The sequence below is a fragment of the Etheostoma spectabile genome, chromosome 21 (assembly GCF_008692095.1).
Source record: "Etheostoma spectabile isolate EspeVRDwgs_2016 chromosome 21, UIUC_Espe_1.0, whole genome shotgun sequence".
NCBI lineage: Eukaryota > Metazoa > Chordata > Actinopteri > Perciformes > Percidae > Etheostoma > Etheostoma spectabile.
This window is the reverse complement of record NC_045753.1, coordinates 13,306,334-13,333,806: the sequence shown is the minus strand read 5'-3', so window position 1 is coordinate 13,333,806 and position 27,473 is coordinate 13,306,334. Positions and strand designations below refer to the sequence as shown.

The window sequence follows — 27,473 nt, the reverse complement described above, 5'->3', positions numbered from 1 at the left end:
GTGTGTGTGTGTGTGTGTGTGAGTGAGAGAGTGCGTTAGTGCGTGAGTGCGTAAATGTGTGTGCTTGCTTGGTTGAAGGGATGGGCCACTGTGGTTTACAGAGTGTCTCCATCTGGAAGCACTCAGTTTGGGGCCGCTGTTTTAACTGGGGATGTGTAGGTTGTGTAAATAGTCACGTAAATGTCACAAAGAGGCCGGCAGTGTACGCACATTAACACACACACACACACACAGAGATCCACACGTACGCACAGAGACATACTGTACACACAGACAGATTTTGTTTCCTTTTGTCGGAGGGACAGCATGATCGAACGGAAAAACTCAGCTCTTAAAATAGAACCTCTGAAAAGAGTCGAGAGGGAGACGAGACGAGACATCTGCAGATAAGAGACAAGAAACGAGGGAGGAAGATGGAACAACTGTCTTGCCGTCTCATCTCCCTGCCTCTTCCACCTGGAAGCTCAGGAAGAGACCCGTTAGCCGAGTGCTTGACTGAAATGGTTGGATATCGATAATTTGTGTTTGAGCGATTTTAATTGTGATGTGTGTCTGCTGGTATGTTGGAAGGAAATAGTCAGGGAGGTTTGGAAGTAATATGGCTGAGTGGTCATCAAGTCCTCTTCGGCAAAATGCATTTCAGCCACTTACACTGTGTACACGCACAGCGGTGCAGAGCCTCAAACACAGATATGCATTCATTATAGACATTACAGACTTATCCAAGCTGCCCATTACCTCAGTGGCATGTCACTGTGTGTGACATTGCTGTGTGTGAACTGCTTTTGTTGAGCTTAAAATGTTGATAGTCTAATGAATTTCCACTAAGTGTTGGGATCAGCTGATCCAACAGTCATGGCAACCTTCAGCTGTGAAAAAAATGCAATCTCCAGTGGTCTTTGCTCCATGCATTCCTTATGGATGGATGAATGAATGGATGAATAATGTCAATATTGTGTCATCAATGTTTTGTTGTGTTTCTTTGACACCCTTCTTAAGTTCTCCTTTCAAAGTCTTTTCAGAGATTGGTACCATCCATCCACCTTACTGTTCACCTGGACCACTTTCATCTCTTTCAGGAGCACATTTGTTTATTTGTCCCCTCTTTTTTCCCTGCGCTCGGTTGCGCCTTTGCATTGTTTTTGGGCCATTTGAAACTTTTGTTTAATGACGTACAGTATCTTCCAAAAGTGATGAATTAGAATTAACCATGTTTTGATAGCAGTATTTTATTTGTTTCTGATTCTCAGTCAATCAAAGTTTGTCAGACATGTATTTGCGGATGGCATCTGGCGGCCATATGGATTTCATTTCATCTTTATGAAATCCTCATGTTCTCCCTGAATCCACACTATCTTTATATCTTTCCTTATAGTCTGTATGAGTTAAGACATCCACTTCAACACTGACTACCTTCATCCGTCACAATGCGTGATTAACGACCGTGATCAAGCCAATCATCCATGTGTTTGCTGTCAGAGAAACAGGCATTCCGTTCAAATATGCCCACACCAGTAATAGCGGTGACGAGCAACACATACATTAGGCGACGGATTACTTTAGACAGGTAAGCAGACAGGTAAGTAGACAAGCACATGTCACATACACATGTCTTGCAATGTGACACGTTAGCACGCGTGTATGCACACATTTAGACACTCGCAGTAGCACACAAACAACATGTCATTGTACTGTCACATCTGCTTAATGTAAACTCGTTGATATTCCTCACACACATCCGCCCAGGCACACACAAAATCACACAGAGAGTAATCCTACAACTGGTGTGTAGCTGTAATAACTTTGCTGACAGTTATAGCGGATCTTGCTCCCTGTGCAGCGGGGTTAAATCTGAGGCTTAAACTAACACACAATGGCTCTCCGCAGAACAGCTAAACCTTGAGCCGACGTCTGACACAAAACACACTTACGCAGACACACAGACCCCTCACATCCTCACACAGTGCATTAAATGGGTATTAATGCTACTTTCCCCTACAAGCCTCACTTAGCCCAGTAGCATTTCTTTCTCGTTACCCCCTCTCATGGACTTTGGTTCCGCTCTGCGTCCGTCTATCCACCTGATCAGTGACTCTGACCTTTCCCTGCCCAACTGAAGATGAGACACGTCATTTATAAATGTATTTGTCTCTTTCTTGCTTAAGTTATCTGTACCGGAGGTGAGAGATAAGAGATGTTCCATTTAAGCAGCAGGAACGCAAAAAACCCACTTATAGAATATAAGTATGATTAATTCTGTTAAATGGACAATGACTGTTAGAAGCTTCACATCGGACAGCATGTAATTTATTGTAATTGTTATGGACATTATTAGTGTGACCAGGCCATTATAATTATTATCGTTATTATTTTTGATTAGGTCTGTGACGGGAGCCCCAGTGGGCAACTATTGATCTATGCATTGTGTCAGCGACCATGTTTCACAGTGGGAAGACATTTGCCGCGACACAGGGTCTTATCACATTACTGTTTTGTCCTTGGCAGACATTATTGCTCCCACTTTTAATGTATTTTTTTTTCCTCAGTCTCTTCTTTTCTCTTTATACATTGTATTCCTGCACTGTTCCTGCAAGTCCAAGATGGACTTGGCTAACAGTATTGTAAAAACTTGTTCTTTCTTTATTTTTTTTGTGTGTGTCTGAGTGTCCTGTGTCAGCATAATTGGATAGTGATTTTCGTATAATTGTAGAATTGTAAACGTAGGTGGATTAGTTCTGCTTTGGTGCCTTGATGTTTCATTTAGCTTTGGACTGATGGGAACATTTCTCACACGGAGGCAATGAGTGAAGTCATAGGCTACCTAGGGTGACTCAGAAAATTAAAGCCTCACTTGTTTTTTTTAAGAGACATTCGACACAAACCAAATTAGCTTTGTAGTGGAATTCTTGATCACCATGCTTAATTATGTACGCTAAATATGAAGCTACAGTCAGCTTTAGCTTAGCTAAGCATAAGGACTGGAATCATAAGGAAAACAACATTGTGGTTTAGGGTTAACAACCTGTTAGGGAGACCATTTTTACCTTTGGACAGAGCTAACTGTTTCCCCTGTTTTTTTTGTGTTTTTTTGTAGTAATTATGCCAAGATAGGCTGATTGCCTGCTGGTTTTAGATTAATATGTATCATACAAGCAATATTCACTATAACTCCCAGGAAGAAATATGGTCAAACTACGCCTTAAAGGAAGTTTATGGGTGAACTGACCCTTTAAATCCCTGTTTTACATGCAGAATCACTTAATCTCCAGTGTCACCATTGCAGATGTTCTCATGTAAGAAAGCAGAACTATTCCTTTAATATCACTGCAAACAAAAGGCAGCTTGTTCTTGTCTTTTAAGATGCATTTAGTTCCCCCCCTCCCTCTCAATCAATCAAACACATTCACCGACCCACCCACTCAGAGGCCTAATGGAGGATTTCTCATGTATCTCTGATGTGTCTCCCAAAAACTTTTGCCAAACCTACATTTGGCATTTTCAAGGCTTTCTGATTTAAAATAAAAAATAAATAAAAAGGGATCACTTCTGATTTGACCTTTTAAGCATTTCATTAAGATAATACACACGCAGAAATGTTAAACACTGAAATTCAGATATTTTTTCAGCCGGTTTCAGCTTGATTTTTTTATTAACTCGCTATATCAAAAATACTTGCAAAAACATTAAAACAGCTTAAACATCTAAAGCTTAATACTTAATAGCTGATGCTGGGTTTTTTTTTGCTCATTGCCAGCGCAGCAAAAGCGTTTCTCACCTCTGAAACCTCGGTGCCCTTTTCTTCCTATCCGACACTTACACAACATCGCTCCTGGTCTTTACATCTCTCCTCGGGATTAAACATGGCCTTCTTTGACATGCAAAACACGACGCAAAGTTAAAAGAGCACACAAGGTGGTGTGGAGTAAGAGAAGGTTTGCTCAAAATGAGGACCCCACCCCCCCAGCCGTGGGTGTCAGCTTTCTCCGAGAGTTTGACCTTCTCCGCTTCAGTTCAATTTATCCCATCTGAATACAATGCCTCCAATCGAGTGTCGACCGGCTGAGGCGAGATCAAAAACCTTTCTGCACCTAACTCAGTTGGAACTTAGTCAACACTGCTGAGCAGTGAAAACAATGATTTTCTGAGGTGAAAAAGTATTCCAATTTGAAGTGTTGAGTGATGGAGGGAGGCTGTGGATGCAGTGGACAGTGTGTTTATTTTTGAAACAGTGATCCTTTGATCTGGTAAAAACATAAATATGGATTTTTTTTCCCAGTCCAGAGGAGATCATGGAGGCCAATAACATCTTTGAACTGCGCGGGCTGCAGGGGGCCCCGGGCAAGATTTTTATTCTCAAATCCTTCCTAAAAACACATCTTTTACATTAGAGTGAAGTGGTGCTCTCTGCCTTGGACTATTATATAGTAATTTGTATCATGTCTATAATAATTATGTTTGTTAGACGTTTCTATATTCCCAAAAGCATTTTTCTTCTCATTTCCCAAATTGAAATGGGAAGAAGAAAGTTTTTTTTTTTTTTTTTCATTTCATTGTTGCAGTGTTCATTCTCAATTTTCAAGCCTCTTATCAACAATAGAGAGACATTATTATCTGCCATCTGCCAGAGATTCATACTCCATGGACTATAAGCTCCATTACCCAAGATGAGTGATTAGTGTGAAATCAACTCCTTTTTTTGTGGCGTACCAGTGTGGTGTTTTGCAGGGTTTATTGAGCTAAACACTGCTAGGAAAAGGTTTGCATCAATTGGTGTACAGTAAACAGCACTCCACACCAGTCAACAGGCAGCAATCTATGAAAGGAAGTGGGACGTTTTTGATGTGGATGGAGTGTGGGAAGTAAGACAAAGTAAAGACTGTATATGTAAGCATTTAATCCTGACCATCCATCCTGGACTTCAGCCACACAAAAGTCACTGTTTCAAGTTTGCGGAAGAAGAAAATTTGAAACATCTGCTGTCAAGAGCAATCTTATCAACATCTGGAGGAAGAATGGGCAAGCACTTGAGACACCACACACAGACTCTGTCATAGAGGGTCACAACTCCAGCAGTTTAATAGAACAGAATGAGGTCCCTTGCTGGATCTGACAGTTGAGGTTATGCCCCTCTCATCTGTTTCACCATACCTAAGTGTTAAATCAACCCCCAGCATCGCTTCACTGTTTTCTTCCGCTGCTGCTCTTCCACACCCATGGCTGTCACATCTTATTCCTTACAAGAGAAAGAAGCAAACAGCCCTGTTTTCAACATCACTTTTCATATTGCCCCAGGCTACATTTTAGATATGCTAGCAAATATCCAGACACCAAGGAAGCTTTGGGTCTCTGATTCCCCTTTGGTCCTTACTTTGTAAATCAAAGGCGTCTGCTGCTGTGTTTTTTTCAGCGATTGATTTAGAAGCTTGTTGGTGCAGTGCACAGTTGGACTTGAATCCACTCAGACATGCAGGAACTGAGAGACCGGCAACATTACCTCTGACCTCTCAAACACTCTTTTATATATGAGTTGAAGTTTAAAAAAATAAGCACAATTTTGGTTTGCAGCTATACTGACATTGTTTTCATACACGGATTGTGTTGCTTTCACCCATTAACCTAACCTCCAGCCCCCAACGCAAACCCCTTAGCCGCCTTGCCTTTCTCCTCACGTAACAACTACTGAACTGGGAAACAGAATGTAATACCATTCAGAGGACTTGTGGATTATAGTACATCACGGGATTAGGGCCAGCTCCCTCCACGACATCTGTTTTACTATAAAGGCTCATGGAGATTATAGGAGAAACCACATGCTCTGTTACAAACACATGGGCACAAGGTGTAATCTCATCAAGTGATTAGAATCTGCGTTCTCTCTAGATACGAACTGTAAGAGTAGAACAAAGAGGCAGAAAACGAGGGGGAAAGTGTTGAACAGAAAATGCTGAAATGGCACAATCCGTATGTTGTTTCTTTGGATTTGGTGCAATGTGTTTGTGGTCTTATTGCACATGTCTTTCCACAGGGGGCAGCTTCAAGGACAGAAAAAAAGGAATGCCATTAAAGCATCAGTTCACCCAAATCACAAAAAAAAACATTCTCACCGCTGGTGGCACTGAGTCAATCAGCAAGTTTTGGATGTTTATGGGCCAGATATTGAAATATATCTGAAAATATTGCTGCCATCAAGGTACAGGATTTGAATGGAATTCCATTTGTGAGGCCCATTGCTGATAAAATTGTCTTTAATATGCTGTCAAATATAATACATTTGAGAGAGAAAGAGAGCCCTGTAATTAACAAATATCAAATGCAACAAAAAATTGAGATTGAATAACAATCCAATGAGAGCAAAACATAAAGTACAAACAGAAACATTTAGATTCCAGTCCTTGTTGCACTATACTTTGCGCTCCTTGTGCAGCTGTTTAGCCTTGATTAATGTATTTTTAAGTGTTTAGTTACAATTAAGGAATCTATTGCAAATAGATACATTCTTTCTTCATGTGTGAAATAAATGAAGTGTGTTATATGGCAGACAGACTATTATATGGACAGTTTTTTAATATTACTTTAGTAGAAAGTATTTTTGAGATTTGGGTGAACCGGTCCATATGTTAGCATAATGGGATGACATGTAGCCAGCTTATTTATGACCTTATTGAGCTTATAATAACACACAATACTGCAGCTTATGTCCTGTGCACTCGGACATATACATTCAAACCTACCCCTTTTTTCTCTTTCTCTCTCTCTCTCTCCCTCTCTTTTTCTCCATCCCTACAGCCAATCTATAATAGCCCAGGCCAACCTGCCTTACTTAATAACAATGATATATTAACTGAAACACACACACACACACACCATCTTTTTAAATACACACAAACATGTACGCAGACAGAGCATATACTCCCCACCATCCACGACTAATTAGGAGCTAATTATGTAGGCGAGTGTAAACAATCTCAGCAGATGGCTAAAACTGTGGCATTAGCACTAATGACCTTGTGCAGTACGAGGCCATGGGCTTCCATTCAGGAACAGCCTCTCTAGGAACACATAGGAAGTTTCACTAAACACTATTCAGAGTTTGCAAGTGCTCTTCTAAGGCCATTGCTAAAATTGTTAACATTAGCGTAATTGTTGGTGAAGGTCCTCTCAGACAAAGTTACATATTCTACTTGTATTTAATGCATGCATATATGGCTTTTTTGTCCTAGTTGTAGACTGATTTGACTTGCTGATAGGTTTTGCTGGCTGAGTATCTGGACCTAGAGTGGATGAAATAAGTACTTTTGAGCATTGTTGAGAATTTACCAGAGTACATGTATACTACGCTTAACCGCTCTGATTATGTATGAGCACTGTTTTTCATCTCATTATGCATATCCAATGCACTAATATATGGCTGATGTTCCTCATTTGTGATTGAGATATCTTGTTCAAATACTGCTAATTGGATTAAGAAAAACCTTACTGATGCCACGCACGGAACCCGTAGTGTAGAATAATGGAAAATTATGATTTCAGGGTTCTGCTATCAAAGCAAAGTTGTCTCTGATGGGTTTATATTATCCTGTCTTTACACAATTTCTGTGAATTTTTGCAATACACAACTAGGTAAGTTTCATACTGCATCTGATATGCTGCATTTGACCTAAATGAGGAATTGAACTCTCCTATTCTTACAACTATTCTTGTACCAGCAGCTCTTAACATGGTAAACCCTTTACACAGTCGTCCATGAGGCGGGGGGAACTTGATGTGGGACTGGAATAATATATGGCAGTGAGCCAAAGAATGAACATGTAATTAAAGCTGGGGTAGGCACTAAACGTTTGGCGTCGCTGGTCAAAATCTTTCAGCAAATTCAAGTGGTCTGAGAAATAACTAGATGTCTGTCATTAGATGTCATTACAGAGAGATAGATAGCGTTTCTATTGGTGTGCACGTCCCTTTGGTGAAAGTACTTTACTGTAGCCAAATGCTCATGGCTGCAGATGGCTGTATTGTACTCCATCAATACACAGTACATAGAGGAACCAAACTCTGTAAAAATGTAATTCAGTTTATCGTCCAGAGAGTGGACGTTGGCTGTGAAAACAGTCGGGAGAGCTGGTCTGCTGGGGTAAGCCTTTAGCTTAGCACGAACACTGGCTCATTTGTCATCGTTTACGTTTCGTCTCATGGCTTCGTCCTCTGGTCCCCACAGCAGGTGAAAAGGCACACACAAAGAATTCCATATTGGAAAAATGTTGAAGAACACCTCATGTACCTTAATGAAGTCAATGAGAATACTGCTGTTCCTCCATGTCTGAGTTTCCTTGTATACCTGAGATGACTAATGAACACTCCCACTCCGCTTGTAGCCGTTTGAAAGAGCAGCTCCACACACTTCTTCAGATTGGCTTCAGAAAGGTCGGCGTTTCTGCCTACTTTCATATTTATCATTACAAAGTATAGCTTGCCATTCCTTGTCATAGTGCCGTCATAACACACATATGCTCATTTTAACACGTCTGTACCCTGCAATCAAACAGCTCTGTGACTATGATCGGAGAGATAAATTCAATGAGTGGGAGACGAGCCACTGCTGATATTCCACAGATCCTTTTATGGTTAATATTTTATGTCTTTAAACTTTCTATCCCTCCTTCCCCAGAGTGGTAACACTTGTACAAAAACGATGTATGTAATTTTTCATCTGTTTGGCAATGAAGCATTCATTATACATCTTCTGAGGCCCAGGCATTCTGAGGGAGTCCTTTCTCCTCTCTCTCCGAAGTGAGTAAAAAAAGAATTTGAAGACGCTGTGGGAGTTGGTCACAATAAACGACAAAGTGATAGAGTGAAAAGGAAGTGAGCAGAGGAAGAACACAAAGAAAGTGCAAGCAAGGAGGCTGCATTGTGTGACCCCCATCTGGGACATAAATGGCAAAGGCAAGCGGCTTCTGGTATCTTGCTTTTGAAGGACCGTAACCCTTCATCTCTTCCCGCCCACATAGCTTGGCAAAGGCCACTATGCCCTTTTTCTTACAATGACAACACTCTTCTTACCAAGACAATGCACCATAGGACTGTGTTGGCTCTGATCTGCATTATAAAAGAAACCTGATGCAGCAGGTACTGTAAGATTAGGACAGGCTGGGCTAATGCAGCAATGACGCAAGTCCGCTTTTCTTGCCCTTAGATGTGTGGAGACAGTGGAGAGTTCTTTCGGAGAGAGACTTTAATTGGCCTTTAAAGCCTATGAAAAAAACATGGTAAAAGTCTAAACTTTCTATACCTCCAGGTTTAAAATATGTTACAAACAAAGCCTGAGCACTTATCAAAGAACAAGTTGGGAACAAGTCAAGGAAAAACTGCAGATTAATGAATGGCAAAGAAGTACCTCAATAACTTGGTAAAAATGCATCTGCAAGGTGAACATTTTAAAGTACTGTATCCAGTTTGTTTCAACTTCTAAGTTTGTAGTTTTGGCCATCACTCCCATCTGTAATGATAACATTATACTCAACAAATGATCTGCAGAGATCTGGGAATTCAGATTTGATACAACTGCATGCAGGATTTTGTAACTTTGGATTTCACTGTAATAGTGCCATCATATTCCCCATTATAGTATTTACATTGATGTTTCCAATCATAAAAATTGTCATAACTGATAGACGATAGGGCCAAAACATACAACAATTTGGCATCAACATAGTTTATCTTTGTCAATATTGGAAAATACGTGTGCCTAGTATTATAGATGCAGAACATTATTGTAATAGTGTTCTACACAAAATAGTGCGGTGTTAGACTCAAGGTCTCAGAGATTCTCCAGGCACTGTTCCCTCAAGCATCCGCTTTGTATCCGTTTTGCTATTTCTCTTAAACAGAAACCTTCTGTTTCCTGAGGTCCCTTTGTAGCGGCATTATGCCGTGGCACTAATACTGTTAAAATGAGTCATTATTCCCCGTAACAGCCAGAAGCTGACGGGCCATTGTGGTATGATGGTGAATACATGTTGGTCCACACCTGATCTGTTAGCACACATAGCATGAGGTTGGAAAGTAATGGAGTGTGCCTCGTCAGTGCCATGTGGGGAGATTGTGACAATGAGTGAGGAGCCATCTGAAATATGGCGGCGACACTGGAAAGGCGCGGTGTGTGTGTTTGGGAAAGAAAATAAAGTGAGCGCAAGTGTTGGAATATTGTGCAGATATGTGCATGCCTGTATGCTTTTGTGTAACATTGATAGTGTACCTCCGTGCGTGTGCGTCTGTGGGTTCTTGCATGTGTGAGAATGTAAAAAGACAGCTGATAAGATGTCAATCACAGGTGCTTCACCTGTCATGGCGGTGCCGTTGGTGAGGGATGGCTCTGACCTTCAGCAGTGACAAGGGAGCAAGGCAGCACAATTAGACTACACTACATCTCTCCTACTCTCTCTTGGTCTACCTTCCCCTCACCGTTCAAAAACATCAGGCCACACCCATCTCCTTTCAATACCAAGAGTCCAATGTCGCCTGTATCATTTTATGTTTAAACTGAGGACAGTAGGCAGTTGGACAGGAACATGACACCTATCTCCAACCGTAGAAGTAGGATGGAAAGAGGGCAGGAGGTTTACATGGATGGAGTAAAAAGCAAAAGAAATTGAAATAACATACAAGCTGTTATCAAACCCACAAGTTAATCAAATTATTGTTGAAGAGAAAATGGAACTAAAATGACTAACCAAACTGTCCTTTGTAAACAACTGAAGTGCTTTCCATTGCAAACTCATATTTTTTTCTGGAATTATTACTGGAACTTTCAGTTTTACCTCTAATGAAAGTGGCAGCTAATTTGGCTAAACTGTTTACAGCCTGTAGGATTGTCTGACTACTCTCACTTCTTTCTTACCCAGTTTGACCCCCTTTTGGTGATGTTGCCACATAGACCTTTTTTTCACAGCAGACATTATGACTTGTCTGAAAGCACAGGTGGAGATACTGGCATTACTCATGATCAGTTCCATTAAGCATAGCTTTCCTTTGCCAGCACATACAGTCATAGTTACGTAAGGTCTAAAATGGTAGGTTTTTATTTTTGAAATGAAAGAGCAAAGTGAGGGGGATAAATGAGAGGTGGATTAAACACAGTTGAAAGAAAGAGAGAGAAAAGGCACAATAAAAGAAAAGCAAGCACATAGATGGGCAACTTAAGAGCGAGGGCAACAGGTTACTTATAAAAGAAAACGAAGAGTGAGTTTAGGATGAGTAAAGAACGGTTGAAGCTCCACTTTGCACAACAACAGTGTTATCGTCCCATAGACAGTGATGAGCTTAGGACCTCTGATGGATGGTCCAACCTCGGCCCTCTGCACTGTCATTAGGCAGAGAAAGGTTTGTAGAACTTGTCTGAATGCAGCGTGCAGTGCCACTGCCCATTCATCACCAGGCTGCTGTGTTGACCGAAGCCATCGAGAATAAAGTTCTACTTTTGTGTACTCTAGAGCTTGAAGAAGTGAGTCATAACCTCTATAAGTCATAACCTCTCAGAACAGCCTTGATTCAACTTTTATTGCAGCGTATAATGTGCTAACAAAACATGTTGTTAACTGAAATCCCAACATGGTTGTGATTTACTTGTGTTTTTTTCTACCTGTGTGTATTTGTATTGCAAGACTTTCAGTTGGATTTAGTAGATTTCTACAGATATCTACACATTAGAATTCATCTCTTCACACATTCAGTACCCAAACTGGCCTCCAGCATTGGCTTTATCTCATTTATTTTACTCCAGTATGAATTGTATACCACCATACGGCACAGATAGAGAGCAGAAGGGCAAACTAATTTTCTCTGTGCAGTGCAGCTAAAGTGGTACAATTTTGGTTGTTCATACAAAAGTGTAAATGCACACACGTGCCTGAGATGATGTGATATCTTTTTTTTCTTTTTTTTAACCCTCAAAGGGCGATGAGGGAATTATGTGGTTTTACAAGCTTAAAGCAGATTAGGATCCTGACAAATCATACATTGTTTTTTTCTTTTTTCTAGGACTAAATTAAATGCCTGCAGCCAAAAAAAAAGCCAGAATTTCTAGTGAAATTTGAATGCCCTCAAGTTGGTTGCCCTCGCTCTGATATGATATAAAACAGAAACAGTGGGAAATTGTATCATGAGTGCAATGATAGTCCATTGAGCATGATGGCCACCCAGCAATACACATTCTGGCTCAGGTCAGATTGGCAAACTGGCAAACCCCCCCTGCCACATTATGCAATGGAGATGGAAAATTGGCACTGTAAAATGTAGTGCATCTTAAATAAATTCAATAGAAAAAATATTTTAAAGTGATGGGGGAGAGAAGCCCGCTAAGAGCAATGGGTTGGCTGAGTGTGTGTGTGTTTTGAGTTTCCAATTTTAGACAGATGCTCTTCAAACAATGGCACAAATGGTTATGGAGGTGTGAGGCAAACCTATCAATCACAGTGCAGCCAATACACTTCCATTTGAGGAAGCTGTCAGTCACCTAGGAGATGCAGTAATGGCACGGTTGTCATCAGAGAGAGAGAGAGAGAGAGAGAGAGAGAGAGAGAGAGAGAGATTGGGCCAGAAGGTTGAAAAAGTAGAGGGAGAGACAAGTATTTCGTAAGCTACCTAAAGCTGTTGGAGCTAATTGCTACATAGCAGCAGGGAGCATCGGATTCAATACCTAAATACAGCCATAGCTTTAGATGTCTGTTTACTCTGCTTTACCATGTTTCTCTATTTTAACCTTATTACTTAATTGGAATAGTTTCACATTTTTGGAAATATGCTTAACTTTCTTGCCTATGAGACGATAAAATTGGTACCAAATGAGAGTGGTATAGATCTCCTCATCTTACTTTCGGAAAGAAAGCAAATTTCTCATTTCTATTGTTGAACAATTCTTTTGTTTCCCATTCAGGAGAGTTTATTTTGAAAAGAAGTTTGATATTGTGTGATTTATAAATTAAAGTAGGGTCTTATCTGCTGTTTGCAGAAAACAATTGTTGTATCATACATTCTACGAGGCAGTGAAATTCCTCTTCAAAGAGGCCCGTTAAACCAAGTTTACAACATGCAGGTTGTGATTTCCAAAGGGACATAATTCCATCTCACTCATTTTGATTAATCAAAACAAAAACGCAATACTTAAGATGTGCAAGAAACATATTGGATTTAGTCATTTAGATATAATGGGCAATCAGCAAACATTTATGAAACTTGTCTCTACCACTTTGTGATCTGCACACAAATTACCTTTGGGAGATACAGCTAAACACTCTTTTCTGGTGTTAAATCCATACATTTTAACTAGTGATTCTCCAAGGTGTCCACCACCAGGGGCTTCAAGGCAGTAGAATTGTTTCCTTCCTCTGGTATTGAGTCGCTGTTGATATACGGCAGTAAAACAGGTGAGGCAATCTAGAATTTTTTTCTTTTCTTCTTGACTTAATTTCTTTGAAGTTGAACTTCTTGTCAGAAATTACAAACAATTTTTAACTTTTCCCTTTCAACACATCTCTCTTTAGTACGGAGCGCGGAAAGGATCATGGCGAGATTTTTTCAAGGGACTGCTGTTGCCTTTCTAGGGCTGCACGATTATGGCCAAAATGATAATCGCGATTATTTTGATCAAAATTTTGATCGCGATTATTCTCACGATTATTTGTTGATTTTAAACAAAAAAATTTTATTGTCACATAGGCTATTTATAACTACGAAAGGGAGTGTGATGGACGCTAACACAGAGAGACGGCTGATCATTATGAAGGGTCCCGCAGGGTCGAACGGCGGAAACACACGTCGTGTGTATGAAAGTCTTTATCATTACAGCGCTGCATTTTTCTGAACTATGTATTCTGACATGGGTCACACTCTCGGTCAGGCTTCGGTCCAGCAGCTCCGTCTCCCACACTGTTACTCTACAACTGAAGTTAGTTGCATCAAAAACTTCTTTGTGTTCTTCGCCGTAGCGGCCGCGATAGCAGAGTTACCCGCGGAAACACTGGTACAAATACAGGTTTGCCCCCCATACTTAACAATATACAGCTGTGTTAATGAAAAATTAAAACGTAGACATATATCAGAAGTGTGGACCGGCGGCCGCTGTTGTGCGGGCGCGGAGAGTAAGAGGAGAGAGAGTAGGATGAGAGAGCGTAGAAAGATCCAACACAGGTACGGCTTTACAGACGAAATGGGTCATGTAACGCAAAATTAAACCATATCCATATAAACAGCATTGCAGCGGATGCGAGGATTAGCACCGGTGCGTCCTAGAAGAGCTAAGCTAACAGACGCTACTAGCTAACAGCTAACAGACGCTACTAGCACCGACTAGCACTGGTCACTGCTGTTGTCTGAAAAACAACAATGGGACAAAGTGTGCGTTTACTGGTAAACTGGTAAACCTTGAGACTGACGTATAACCTACTGCTATCTGTTGAGTTTCCTCACGCTACTCTGTCCTCTGTGACTGTCTACATCTAGAAACTTAGCTGCGCGGTGCAGTGAACTACTCTGACTGGCTCATGAGCAGACGGCTTTATGGAGCGGGAGATTGGCTTTGCAAAAAACCCAGAGCGTTCTATGGAATGACGCTTTATAAAAAATAATCGCTCGATCACGCAAATTTGATCGTGGGAAGTCCAAATCGTGATCGCGATTAAAATTTGATTAATTGTGCAGCCCTATGCCTTACCTCGCAAAACTTTTCTCTTTCCATTCCTTCTGCCCCATGTGTCTTCCACTCATTTCCACTCAGCTGACCAGTGCAATGATTTGGCTTGATGCATTTTACTTTGAGCAGGGAATTATGCTATATACTGCTCAATAGGCAGATTCATATTTCATATAGGTAGGTTATAATCAATAGCCTATTTCTTAAATGTATAAAATGAGTAGTAACACACGCAAACACATATTTCGAGATAATACAAAAGTTATCGCGAGGTAATGCAAGACGTATTACGAGGTAACGCAAAAGTAGTCCCGTGATAAAATGTACTGCCATGACCCTTCCGGGTCTGTACTTTTTTTTTTTTTTTTTAACCACAAGCAAACCTTACCACTTCTGAGATGCAGAAAACAATCTCAACCTCTACTGATTAAAACAAGAATCCCAAAACGTTCATACTGACTTCAGAAATCTTTCTGGATAAGAAGGTTGCTGTGGATGACATTGACCGAACCACATCTGTGTGACCCTTAATGTAATGAATGGAAAACTATTATCATTTCTTTTGGGGGTTGCCTAGATGTCATGGAAATGATGTCTGAATTTCCATTTTTTTCTGAGCACTTTAAAGTAAGACTATGTAACCCTTGACAGGAGAAATAACACTTGTCCTTGGTACAAATGAAAAGTTGAACTTGTGTTACATTCGGTGGAATTGCATTAAGGTCTACTTGTCCATGTTGGCTTTGAGAAAAAATGAAAGATTTTCTCAATGTTTGGCCTTCCATCTGTATTAAGCAAGCATGTTTGACAAACAAGTGTAGCTAGTATTAGTGTCCCTTTGTTTGCTGCCATCCTCCTCTCTCTATACATTAATATAATGTTGAAAGAACAAAAAGAATCATGAATGCTGTGAGCAAAACATGCTACTTGTTTAATGCATTGATTAGTAGATTGTCTTGCACTAGGGCAAGAATGTGCGAGAAAAAAAGAGACATGTCAGAGGTTCTGATGATGTGGCGAGGAAACAACACTGAATTGTCAGAGAATCCACAGCTCCCTAATTGTGTTGCAAAGAGGATAGTTCAGGGACAAAAACATGGAAATGCAACCTGTACTGTGTTTGCAATCAACTACGGCTACAACCCTTTCAGTTGCTTATGTTCATTTTCTACCTTAAATAAAGGCCAAAAAAATGTATTGTCTTCTGAGCTCTCAGGATTTTGTCTGACTAAAGCTTATGCCCAATCTGGCATTACATTGTTATAATAACAGCCTGCTGTCTAATTAAGCTGAATGTCCAGGTTGGGAAAAGTGGTGTCTACAATTTGGTAGCAAGGCATCTAACACATTTGGGACATAAAAGCATTGTATTTGATTTCAAATTAGATACAATAGTGTCTTACAATAATTTACAAATACTAGGATTTTTGGAGTCTGGGTTATATAGTTTGTTTACTGTCCGATAAAGAGCACTTAGTTATTTTTCTAATTTGAAGGCATAATTTTACAGTAAACTGGCATGGAGCATATATATAGCAACCCTGCTTACTTCCCATTGTCTCCTAGCCCCTTTGCAACAAAATAGCCAGGCCTACCCATCCAATTAGGCTTCTGGCTTAAGAGTTTCTGTGTGCAGTGAAGTAAATAAAGCCCTTGTTTTTTCCCATAACCTAAACTTATACTTTATTTGCAGCTTAGCATTTAGAGAATGTCTTTGTACCTCCAGCCTTATAATCACGCTGCTACTCCAGCCCACTTTCTTCTTTTCACCCTCCACTTTTATGCTTCATCCACTTTCTCTCAGTTTTATATGACCTGGGTATACTGGCACAATATACTCTGACCTGATAGCAAATGATACCCAAATTGGAAGTGGGCTATTATTCTGGGCCCAAATATACAGTACAAAGAACCAAACATGAAAGGAACTAACATTGACCCCTGGAGGATTATAAAAGACTACAGTAGAGCAGTTGTGTCAATATATAAATACACACCCTTGGTCAGAAGTTATGACCTATCTACTAATAAGTACAAAATGAAAGACTTTTAGCAAAAAGAAGAAAGAAGCAAAACACGACTTGACATACCGTACCACAGCATTTGGACCACTTAACTACTGCACTTGTGTTCCTTCCTGCTGCTCCCTTTTGGTTCTCCAAACACTTACACAGTACAGGCGCAGTGGAAGCAATCAGAGGGGAATGGAAAGCAGGGGGTAAACCAACCATGATTACTGTGAGAGAACACGGCAGGAGGTCAAAGAAAAATGTATGGCAGAAGGTACGAAAGAGCTAATTGGCTTGCTGAGCAGTGAAACCAACCCCATCCATTCCCTTGGCTTTATTAAGACATGCCCTTCATTAGGTGAGCACAAAGGGGACAGCGCAATGATCACATTTATCCCAGGGAGGTAAAATGGGGTGCATACTGTGTGTGTGTGTGTGTGTGTGTGTGTGTGTGTGTTTGTGTGTTCGTGTGTGTCGCAAGGAGACAGAAGGGGGTCTCCTTGTTTATATGTATATGGCGTTGTGTGAGCTTGAGGATGAGCATAAAGCCGCCAACAGAGACAGGACTGAGATGGATGAGGTGGGCTACGTGTGTGCGCATGCAGCTCTATTTGTTTGGAGACTTTGTCAAAATCCCAGCGGCACATTATTTGTGTGTGCATGTGTGCAGAAAAAGACATTCACTTGTGAGCGTAACCCTCCTTTGTGCATCAACAGATGCACGGCTGTGCACAGATTCACAGACGGATGGACGCACGCCCATTCTTCAATATATGCACGCACACACGGACAATCAGCAAGTACGTTGCATTAGATGTATTTAGCTGACCGTTTTAACCAAATTGACTTACAATAAGTGCATTCATCATTGCGTACATGCACATTAACACAACAGACTGGTATCCTTTACTTTGTCAACCTGCACTCACTGGTGGCCTTCTCTCAGGGACTACAGATGGAAATTGGCTTTTAGCTATATATGGTGCAATAAATGTACTGTGTATTGCCCCCGTTAAATAATCAATAAGATACATCGATGCATGGCATTCATCATGCAGGATGAATTATGTGTCATTGTTACAAGAGACTGCAAGAATAAAAAAATCAAAATAGAGGGTTAAGGAAATACCAAAATAAAAATAAAATCAGAAAGGAACTAATGTTAAAATGACATTTACTGATGCATCTTGACTACTTTCCTTTTATCCAACACACAGCTGCAATGTGACTATAACAGTGACTGACTAAAAAGCCCATTCTAGTACATTAAAAGCCTTCTAACAAGGCCATGAAGTGGAATTGTCTCCTGCCGTACTCCAGAGTGAGTGTTGAATTAGGAGGAAAGATGCTGGATAATGGCCCTCCGTGAAACCACTTTAGTTATCAAATGCTCTCTGTATCGATCCGCACTAATCATCTTCACTAAGCGCCAATTTAGACAATTGTGGCAGAGATTTCATTGTTAAAGCTGGTGCTCCACAAATTCATATTATCCAGCATAAACGGAAGTTTGATGTCTACTACTAGCTTTTCATGGATCTATCAACCCCCTCTCGCATGCACCTGTTATTTAAAGACCGAATGTGGTTATCTCTCTCCGTGACAACTGAGCAAATTCCTTCTAATGAAGTGAAGTGATGAACTAATGAAGACCATGCATTTGGTTGGAAGCTCCAGAAAAAGCTAGTCGCTGTAATTAGTCTTGCATCACAGGCACACTCGTTTCAAGTACACAGCATTCAAGTACAATGCAATATTACATAGAAACAGTTGCTGTGAACATCATTGTAGTTCTTTGTTACATGAGTACCTTTGATTGAGTCGATAATCATTTTCATTTCATCCCGACTTGTTTTTATATGATTGGTCAGTGTTACGTTTTCTAAAGAGGGCCACGTTTCATTCCTACTTACACATGCTGTTGTTTATTCTGGCATGGCCTAATGATGAAAGACCCTTCATTTTAAAGTATATGTAACGTTTAAATTGTTTCTAAAACTGTGTAATTTTTCATCTAATGACAATAAATCACCTGTAACAGCAAACATCAGGCCCCATTAACAAACAGTAAACTTCTAGATATGCAGTACCAATTTAAATACCTCACTTTCAGCATAAGGAATTCCATTCTTTGAACTTTCGTAAGGAAAACCTGCGAGCCATTTCCGGCCAACGGTTTTGAGTTGTCTCTACGACATATATATTAAACCCTCCCTATGCAACAAGGCAGTGCCCCCCCCCCCCCCCCCCCCCCCCCCCCCCCCCCCCCCCCCCCCCCCCCCCCACACACTCTCATTCTGCCAGTGCTGGAGCTGCAACACTGCTGCATCCACCTGTTGGCTTTGATTAAGTCCTCCTCCTGGCGGAATTGCTATGTGGCATCTCTCCAAATATCAGTGATATTTGCACAGAGTATTTATTCACTGATAATACTGTATTCATACAAAAATAAATCAGCTCCACATGGTTTGGCTGACTAAGATGTAATGATTGGTGGCCAAGACAAGGGAGAAATGTGTTATTTTGTGGTTGCCTCACTAGCAACACCCTCCTTTAGTTCATTCGCACATTGAACTACAAACTTGGCTCAATAAATGGTGGGCACATGGGCAGTTCTGTTCAACTGATACCTGTTTGTGTGTGTGTGTGTGTGTGTGTGTGTGTACGTACTTGCATGCACAAACGTTTATATTCCATCTTCTGTAGCCTACAGAGAAAGAAAGCAATAGGAAGAGTGTGGACTTCTCTTTTCTCTTCCTCTGCCTATGATTCTCCTGCTGTAACCTGCACATCCATTATTGAGCACCGACGAACAATGTTCCACGGCGTTAATTTTTCAGCAGCCCGGGAGTGGACTGCAGACACACCCCATCCCTAAACCGTGGGTTGGTCAGCTCAGTGATGCGTACTGGCTTGCATAGTTGTGTGCGTGTTGACTGTGTGTTCGTTTATTTCCTCTGGCTGCACGTATTTCCTCATACAGCGCTCCTGCTATTTCAGCAAGATTGTAATAGGCTTTCATAACATAATATAAACCCTTACAAGCATTTGCCTTTTTGAAATTACCCAATTCTTCACTTTACCGGATGTAGAACATCTCCACTGACATACATTTGTTTAAAATCTTACAGGACATGGAATTTTGAATGGAAGATGTGGGCTTGAATCTTGCCTGTTTTAGTGTATAAGGACCTTAGTGGAGCATAGCGAAGGTTATCTGTAGGGGTGTTTCAGGTAGGATTTTTAGCCATATGATCCTGACACATGAGATGCTTCTGAGCTTCATGTCCCATAATACAGGAATTGATTTGCCTCCATAAACATAATAGCATAATATGCTCAGTGTACTGTGCACAGCACACCAGCACTAAGGAGATTTTTCTTTCTGGATCTTGTGGGAAATTAAACCAGCTTGCTTCTGAGCAAGCACACACCTATTCCTAAACCCACACAGATTACAGAGTACACAAATTTGTGTGTGGAAGAAAAGTAACAGGACTGTAGAAGCATGTATTGGCATACAATGAATCATATTTTCTTTCATTTCGACAGTACATAATCTTTCCCACAACTGTGTATTAAAACTTTTTGTGTGTGTGTAGCTCTGTTTCATGTCATTAGCTGCTTATTCTCGCTTTGCAAGTCATTATCGGAGGTGGGGAGAGGATTGCTGTGGGGTAAGTGATAAAGGCAAGAATTCAAGCTGAGAGCTTAGCCTGTCGTGGCTAAAGGTTAGCTCATAGATTTACGACTGCCGTCCTTCTTTGCCCAGGCTGTTTAAAATGGAAGTCACTTTTAATGTTTGAGCTGCTCTGATTGATTGTGGCCAGACAGTGCTGTCTTATCGCTACACTGGAGGAGATGAGAACAAAGGAGAGTAGAGGACTATGAGTGATCTCAGTTTTCAAACTTCTGAAGATTCATATTTGATTCCCGTTCCAAGTTAATTCATATAGCTTGCTTTTGCATATTGACTGAACCAGCATCCTAAAATGACTCAAATGGAAATACCAACACCATAGCAACATCAATACTAATGTGTGCTGGATGTAGCATGTTATTACAAGCTGAAGTCTGACAAGGTCAAGTCTTATATCCAAAGAATAGATACATATAAATGACAAATAAATAATAATCACTTCTGAACCTGTGACCGTGGCTTGGTCTCCTTCTCCTGAGTCAGTCTCCTGGACAGTGCAGGGGTCTTTGGACCTGCAGTGCTGGAAGACCAGCAACAGTAGGGATTAGCGGCTGGCAGCATGGTGTCATGGGAAATGTAGTGCCATGGGCAAGGAGGAGGAAGCGTCACTGAGCTATGAATTGAACAAAAAGGGCCAACCGTTAAACACTAGATGTGCCCAGAGCTGTGTGCTAGGGAAAAGTGTAGAAAGTGTGTGAACAGAATGGTGATCAGCTGATTATACAGGTTCTGTATAAGCTGTGTGCCATATATGTATATGTATGTGAGAAAAAATATATATATATGTATATATATATATATATATAAATATTTATACACATATATACGTATATGTATATATATATATATGTATGTATGTTTGTGTGTGTGTGTGTGTGTGTGTGTGTGTGTGTGTGTGTGTGTGTGTGTGTGTGTGTGTGTGTGTGTGTGTGTGTGTGTGTGTGTGTGTGTGTGTGTGTGTGTGTGTGTGTGTGTGTGTGTGTGTGTGTTTGTATGTATGTTTGTTTAGCTGGCCTTGGTTTGAGTGTCTCCTAGTGATAAGAAAAATATAATTTTTACCTCATACACCTGCCAAACAACTCTGTCACACACAACAGATGCACACAGAAATTGTACTCTACACAAAGAGGGCCATACCAGTGGGCTAAATAAAGACAGACAGTAGAACAGATTTTCACACCCAGCAGGGCCATTAGCAGCTCAGTTAGACCACCAGCAAACTTCCATCCTCATCTGCATCACAAACACATACATCCAGACACCTGCCATCAAAGAATCCCACACACACGCAAATTATGTTAAAACAATCACTGTAAACCCAACCAGGCCTCCACAACAATCATTCACATCAGGACACATTCATTACAAATGTATGATGAATGTACAGTTGGCTGTACCTATCAACACCAATGAGTAAGTTGTTTTTCTTTATATCTCAAGCCTAATTTAAGTATTCAAGGCTTCTGTGTTGGTCTGTATGTGTGGGGCCCCCAGGCTGCACCTGAAATATGTATGCTGTGTCCTGGAGCACCGGACCCCTGGGATTAAGCTACGAGGGAAGTTGCTATGGCTGCCAATGCAGCACTGCAGCCTTCTGGGATCTGGAAAGTAGCCTATGTGTGCGTTGACTGCCTGGCTTATCTGTAAAAAAACAGCCGTGTGGTTTGCTAACTGGAACAGAAATGGCTAACTAAAGCTGAGAAAACAGTCACCTGTAAAAACGAGAGAGCTCTCAGACATATTGAGAATTAGAAAAATCATAAAAACTAAAAAAAAGTATTCTTCTCTGACAATGAGCAATAAACACAAGGGCTCAAACTGGCGAGATAATTTTTACATATCTTGCCAATATTCACTGCGTTACCTTCAATCCCATGTGCTTTTGTTCATCAGGAAAGAAAGGAGAACATCCTGAATACAGGGTAAAACAACTTTTGTTCGAGGTCATTGGTACATTATTATGCAAGTGGCATAACTATGAACATATTAACCACAAAATAAAGATTTAATCTGCTATAGAAACCTGAATGAATTTCAAGTTTTCAAGTTCAAGTTTCTTGATGAGTTAACTTCACTATTTTCTTTCCAATTGTGTGTGCAGTCTTATTAAAAAATAAATTAATTTCCATTATATTTTATACATGGGACATTAGAGCCTAAAGACTGATGGTTGTAAGGAGAATGTATAAAGGTTGTTTTGACCTTTTTGAGAGTATTTGGAGGAAAATAGGACAAATGTCCCAGCTCTTGTTATTGTAGAAATGAATTATCCAAGTTCTTCTCAATTATGAATTCCTACCCCAGGGCAGACATTTGTACCTGGCACTGTTCTCATTAATGAGAGACCTGATTTAATTGACTGTGTGCTGCAGACAGGGTTGTGAGCGTCCGTCTGACACATTAACCTGCACACACATACACACAAACACACATGCTCACATGCCCCAGCTTTAAGTCGACCTGGGCCGTGGCCCCAGGGAGCATCCTCTGGCATGGGCTGTGCAGTATGCAAATTAGGGGCCTCTATCACACAATAATTGCTTTGTATTGCACAGGAAGCACACAGCCGCATTATGAAAGCTCAAGTTGGGTTTGGTTTGGTGTTCTCATGGATGAAGTGCGCAAGAAATCATTGGTCTTTATTACACTGCATTTCATGGCATGGCTTGACATAAGACTACAGTAGGCAATGTTACCTTAGCCTCATTTACCCATGGTTGTTTGTTGTTTACAGTTTGCACTAATTTGTAATTTGTAGCCTTATTCCCTTTGAGATCATATTATGTTACTTAATTTTCAGAAAAAGAAAATCTTGTCAAGTTATTGTTACAGCATGTCATTTTTGGGACATACACATGTAGCCAGTGATGCAGCAGATCCCTGTCTGTTTGGGTCAATTGTGTGTCGATCTGTTGGTAACTCGACCAACTCAGCGCTGTGAGGTTAGGTCTGGCAATGGGAGAAACTAATCTGACCTCTGGCGTCATGTTAGGCTGTTCAGTAGTCAGCATTGGTACTGAGGGTTAGTATTAAGCTAAAATTAGCTTCTAGCACATGCATTTTTGCTGTAACGTTAAGCTATGTTTTCTGGTCGTGTGTCAGCTAAATTAGATGGGTTAAGAAGTAGCAATATGTCTCATAAGTAAAACCTCATGTTGTACACTGGCCCTATGTTTTGCTCTCCATATTTTACGGATAGCATGTATTGCTGCCAAGCACTTGTATGTTTAGTTGCCAATTGTCTTATAAATTATAGCAACCAGCAAACTGAACACGTCTATCTATCTGTGCTTTGGTCTCTTCAACCCTTGAGGAAAATATGTGGTTGCTTAGTAGCTAAATCAGTGTAGGAAATTAAAAAAATATATTTGGGGGGCAACACTTACTTTCATTGTCTAAAAAAAACTAGGCATTTACAACATTTGAGGGAATTGTATTTAAGTAGTTGGAGCAAAAATCTGCTGCTTTTTTAATGATAAATGAGTCCAAATTAAAATACATACAATAATCATCCCCTTGTGCCAACATAAGTAAATAAATAGCAAACTATTGCTATTATCGGTGCATTTACAGCAGCGTTATTTGTGTTTGAGACAGAAATGGCCATTAAATGAATTGAATACAAATAAAATTATGGCTTGAGATACATTGGGATTAGGATATTAGCCTAAACTGCTTAACATATTTTACGTCATTTGAAATCTAAGGGGCAATTTCTGCCCGTCACACACTACTTTTTTAGAGGCATTCTGAGATTTCTTGGGTGCATTTTTGCCCTTTGCCCATTCATTTCTGAGACTGAGCTGAGTAAATACAGCAACAAATTTTACTACGTTTACCAGCTAGTCACTAGTGGGTTTATGAGTTTTATTTTGTACTGAAAATGGCTACATGCTGGCTTGAGAGAGCTGTGACAGTTGAACCAAAACAATGAGCTGAAAGACTCTAAAACGCTTCATGTGGAAAGATAATTGATATATAAATCGTTAATGAAAATAATTATTAGTGGCATTCCTTAACTATTATGTCAGCACATGTCCCGAGGGCATGTGGGTGTCTTTCTCCTGCTGCGCCTGCCGATTCCTCAGATATCACTGATGAGCTCTCATGGACTTCCTAATGAGAGGGACTGTTGGAGATACTCATCAGTAATCAATGTTTACTTTGGCCTCACACTTTCCTGTGGATGAATGAGAATCTGTGTGTGGGTGATACAGCATGCATGCATGCATTTTGTTTGCATACCCTCTCCTTTTCACTGCAGTGCTGTCTGTTCTTTCCCTCTCTTTCCCTGCCTCTCTTTTTTTCTACCTCCCCCCTCATATCTCCCCATCACAGATAAAAAGCAAAGCGTACATCGCCAGGGAATAATTAGTCTCGGCCATCTCAAATCACTATTGCACATCTCAATCTCCCTGATTTTTGCAGCCTATCTTTTTCTGTGCCAGGCATAGTATTAACCCACACTGCTTTGGGAAATGCCCAGGCACTCAAACACTAAAGGCACCTCAGAGTCTATTTTACATTTTATCTCCATTTTGCATCTATTAAGCCCTCTGTCTGCTATGCTACTCTCTCATATATCTTTTTCAATCGTTTTTTTTCTTCCGTCACTTAACCTACAGTAAGTATATCCTTTTCTTTTTTTTTCTGGTTCGTTGTATATTATGTCTTTGCACTAACAGAGACTTGACTTCACAGTGTGACTTTCTGATTAGCCGTGTCCCTGTTCCACTTTTTAGGCTACTGCTGCGTGGAGGCTTTCTTCATGTTTGACTAGTTAAAGGGATCTATTTTTTACAGACCACAGTGTGCGGTCAAAGCAAGGGGCACAATGTAGTAATGTGAGTTTAATCTGACAGAACAATACTTTGGGGTGCTTTGTTCTGCTTTCTTCTATCTGTTATAAGTATTTTCTGATGGCCAGCCTACGTGTTAGCACAGCGTTCAGGTTCTCAAAAACCAAAGTACTGTTTATGAATATGCATCAAGAAGGTACTGGAATGTATGAATATTCAGATATGTTATGCATGTTTAAACTGCAAACATCTGCTGTTCATATGCGCTTAATTTCTCTTGATTTTCCTCATTATGTACTTTATGTAAACTGTGTTTTATATACTTGAATTTTTGTTGTGTAAAGGCAAAATACTTTCTACTTTCAACATAACTGAAAACAACATTTTGGTCTGCAATGTCAGTTCACAGTTTATTTGGTACGCCTGACTAAAACTAATGTGGTACTACACAGCAGTACTGTATAAATCCTACCTTCATGAAGGTTATTATGTTTAATGTTTTTACAGAGGTGTTGATTTAACTTTATGGTCATTTTGGAAGCTGTAGTTTGTGATGCTGTTGAACTGTATTGCATCATACTGAAAAATGTTTTTAATACTTGTTCAACCCATTAATGTCAATGAGTGTAGTCTAAATATTAGAACAGCAGCAACAAGAGTTGATCACCTGTATTATGATGAGACCATTTGGTGCTGGAAACTAAGGAAGTTTTACCATGTGGTGTACTTCCAAGGTAAGACATAGTACTTCACTCTACACTAAGAGTGTTAGTACTACCTACAAAGAAATAATGTCATCAAATGAAGCGTATACTTCCAGAAGCCTCTGTAGAATGAAAGTGAAAAGCTTGTAAATCATCTTTGGTCTCTCACTCTATTTTACTTTCATTCCCTATTTTCTTCCCCATTCCTCCTCTTATCAGTCTACCTCCGGTGGATTTGTCGAGCCGCAATTGAAGAACAAAATATCATCGCTATAGATCATTTTGACAGTTTAATTCCAATGCCTGATTATCAGTCAATTTGGTAATTATATTATCCAACCATCCAATTAATGTGTTCTATATTTACAATGATCATCAAGTAAGCTCCCCATTTTTGCGTCATTTATCAAGGGTGAGATATTAGAATCACAAGGGACCTTGACAGTTTGTGTGTGAGGCTTCTTGATTGAGATATAAAAATTGTGTGTGTTTGTGTGTGTGTATCGCCATGTTTAGTATGTGCATCACCCTGTGGAGAGGTTCTCGACGGTCTTCCTCAATCCATTCCTTCACACTTCAGCAGAGCGTGTATAAGAAACAGAAAGAGCGAAAGACAGAGCGAAACGGAGTGGAGGTGAACGAATGATGAAAGGATTTCATGCCTCCTCCTCGGCTTAACTCCTCTCCTGTCTGCTCTGTCTAGCTTGGAGGAAAGTGGTGCCCCTTGCCAATGAGTTACTGACACACAAATACACAGTGCAGGAGATGCAGGAGCAATCCTTCTTGACTTGATGCCTCTGCTTCCACTTCCCTGTTAGCCAGACATCTCTGACACTCCCAGAGCAAATCAAGAGCGCAGGCAACAGTGCCTCACATGAGATTAGGTACCTTCAAAAAGGGACACGTTCAGAAAGGGTTTTCCATCTGGACTGTGGCAGCTTGGTGTTTACACGCGAGTGATAGTCAAATAAAGCAGAGTTTGCTTTGTCTTCGGTGAGATCCTAGCATCTGACCATCTACAATCTGTTACAGTCCGATGTAAGCATCAACTGCAGTTGCCTCTTTGTTAAAGTTTCCCATACAAAATTCACATGTATTGGTAAGGTTTTTTGAAAGATACATTTACAAGAAAATGCATTTGCTTCGCTCTTATGCTTAATGCTCACACCCTTTTCCTGTCATTCTGTAGTCTTTGTTTTTATGGGCCTCCGGGTTCGTGGATTTATGTGGGATTTAAGAGTAGGTGTTCTTAATTGTGATGCTTTCTTTATTCTTTACAGATGACGTGCCTCCCTACTTCAAGACCGAGCCGGTGCGCAGCCAGCTCCATCTGGAGCGCAACAGGCTGGTGCTGACCTGTATGGCTGAGGGAAGTTGGCCACTGGAGTTCAAATGGATCCACAACAGCACAGAGCTGACCCGCTTCTCTCTGGAGTACAGGTCAGGACAAACTGAATAACTTTGATTGAGAGAGAGAACAAGTGAGAGAGTATCTATGCTATATTATTATTTTATGAATGACCTGATTTTCGGTTTTATTTTACATTTTTGAAATAAACTTCAAAGAAAGAAAGAGAG

The 27,473-nt window shown here is 40.4% G+C and overlaps 1 protein-coding gene across 5 annotated transcripts in view; it reads left to right on the top strand.

The window, feature by feature from the left end:
• sdk2b (sidekick cell adhesion molecule 2b) overlaps positions 1-27,473 on the top strand; it is a 257,788-nt gene that overhangs the window by 147,844 nt on the left and 82,471 nt on the right. For all 5 annotated transcript variants that reach the window (XM_032501974.1, XM_032501972.1, XM_032501971.1 and 2 more), the window contains exon 2: positions 27,176-27,335. In XM_032501974.1, the coding sequence (XP_032357865.1) occupies positions 27,176-27,335 (160 nt within the window). The remainder of the gene's footprint in view (positions 1-27,175; positions 27,336-27,473) is intronic.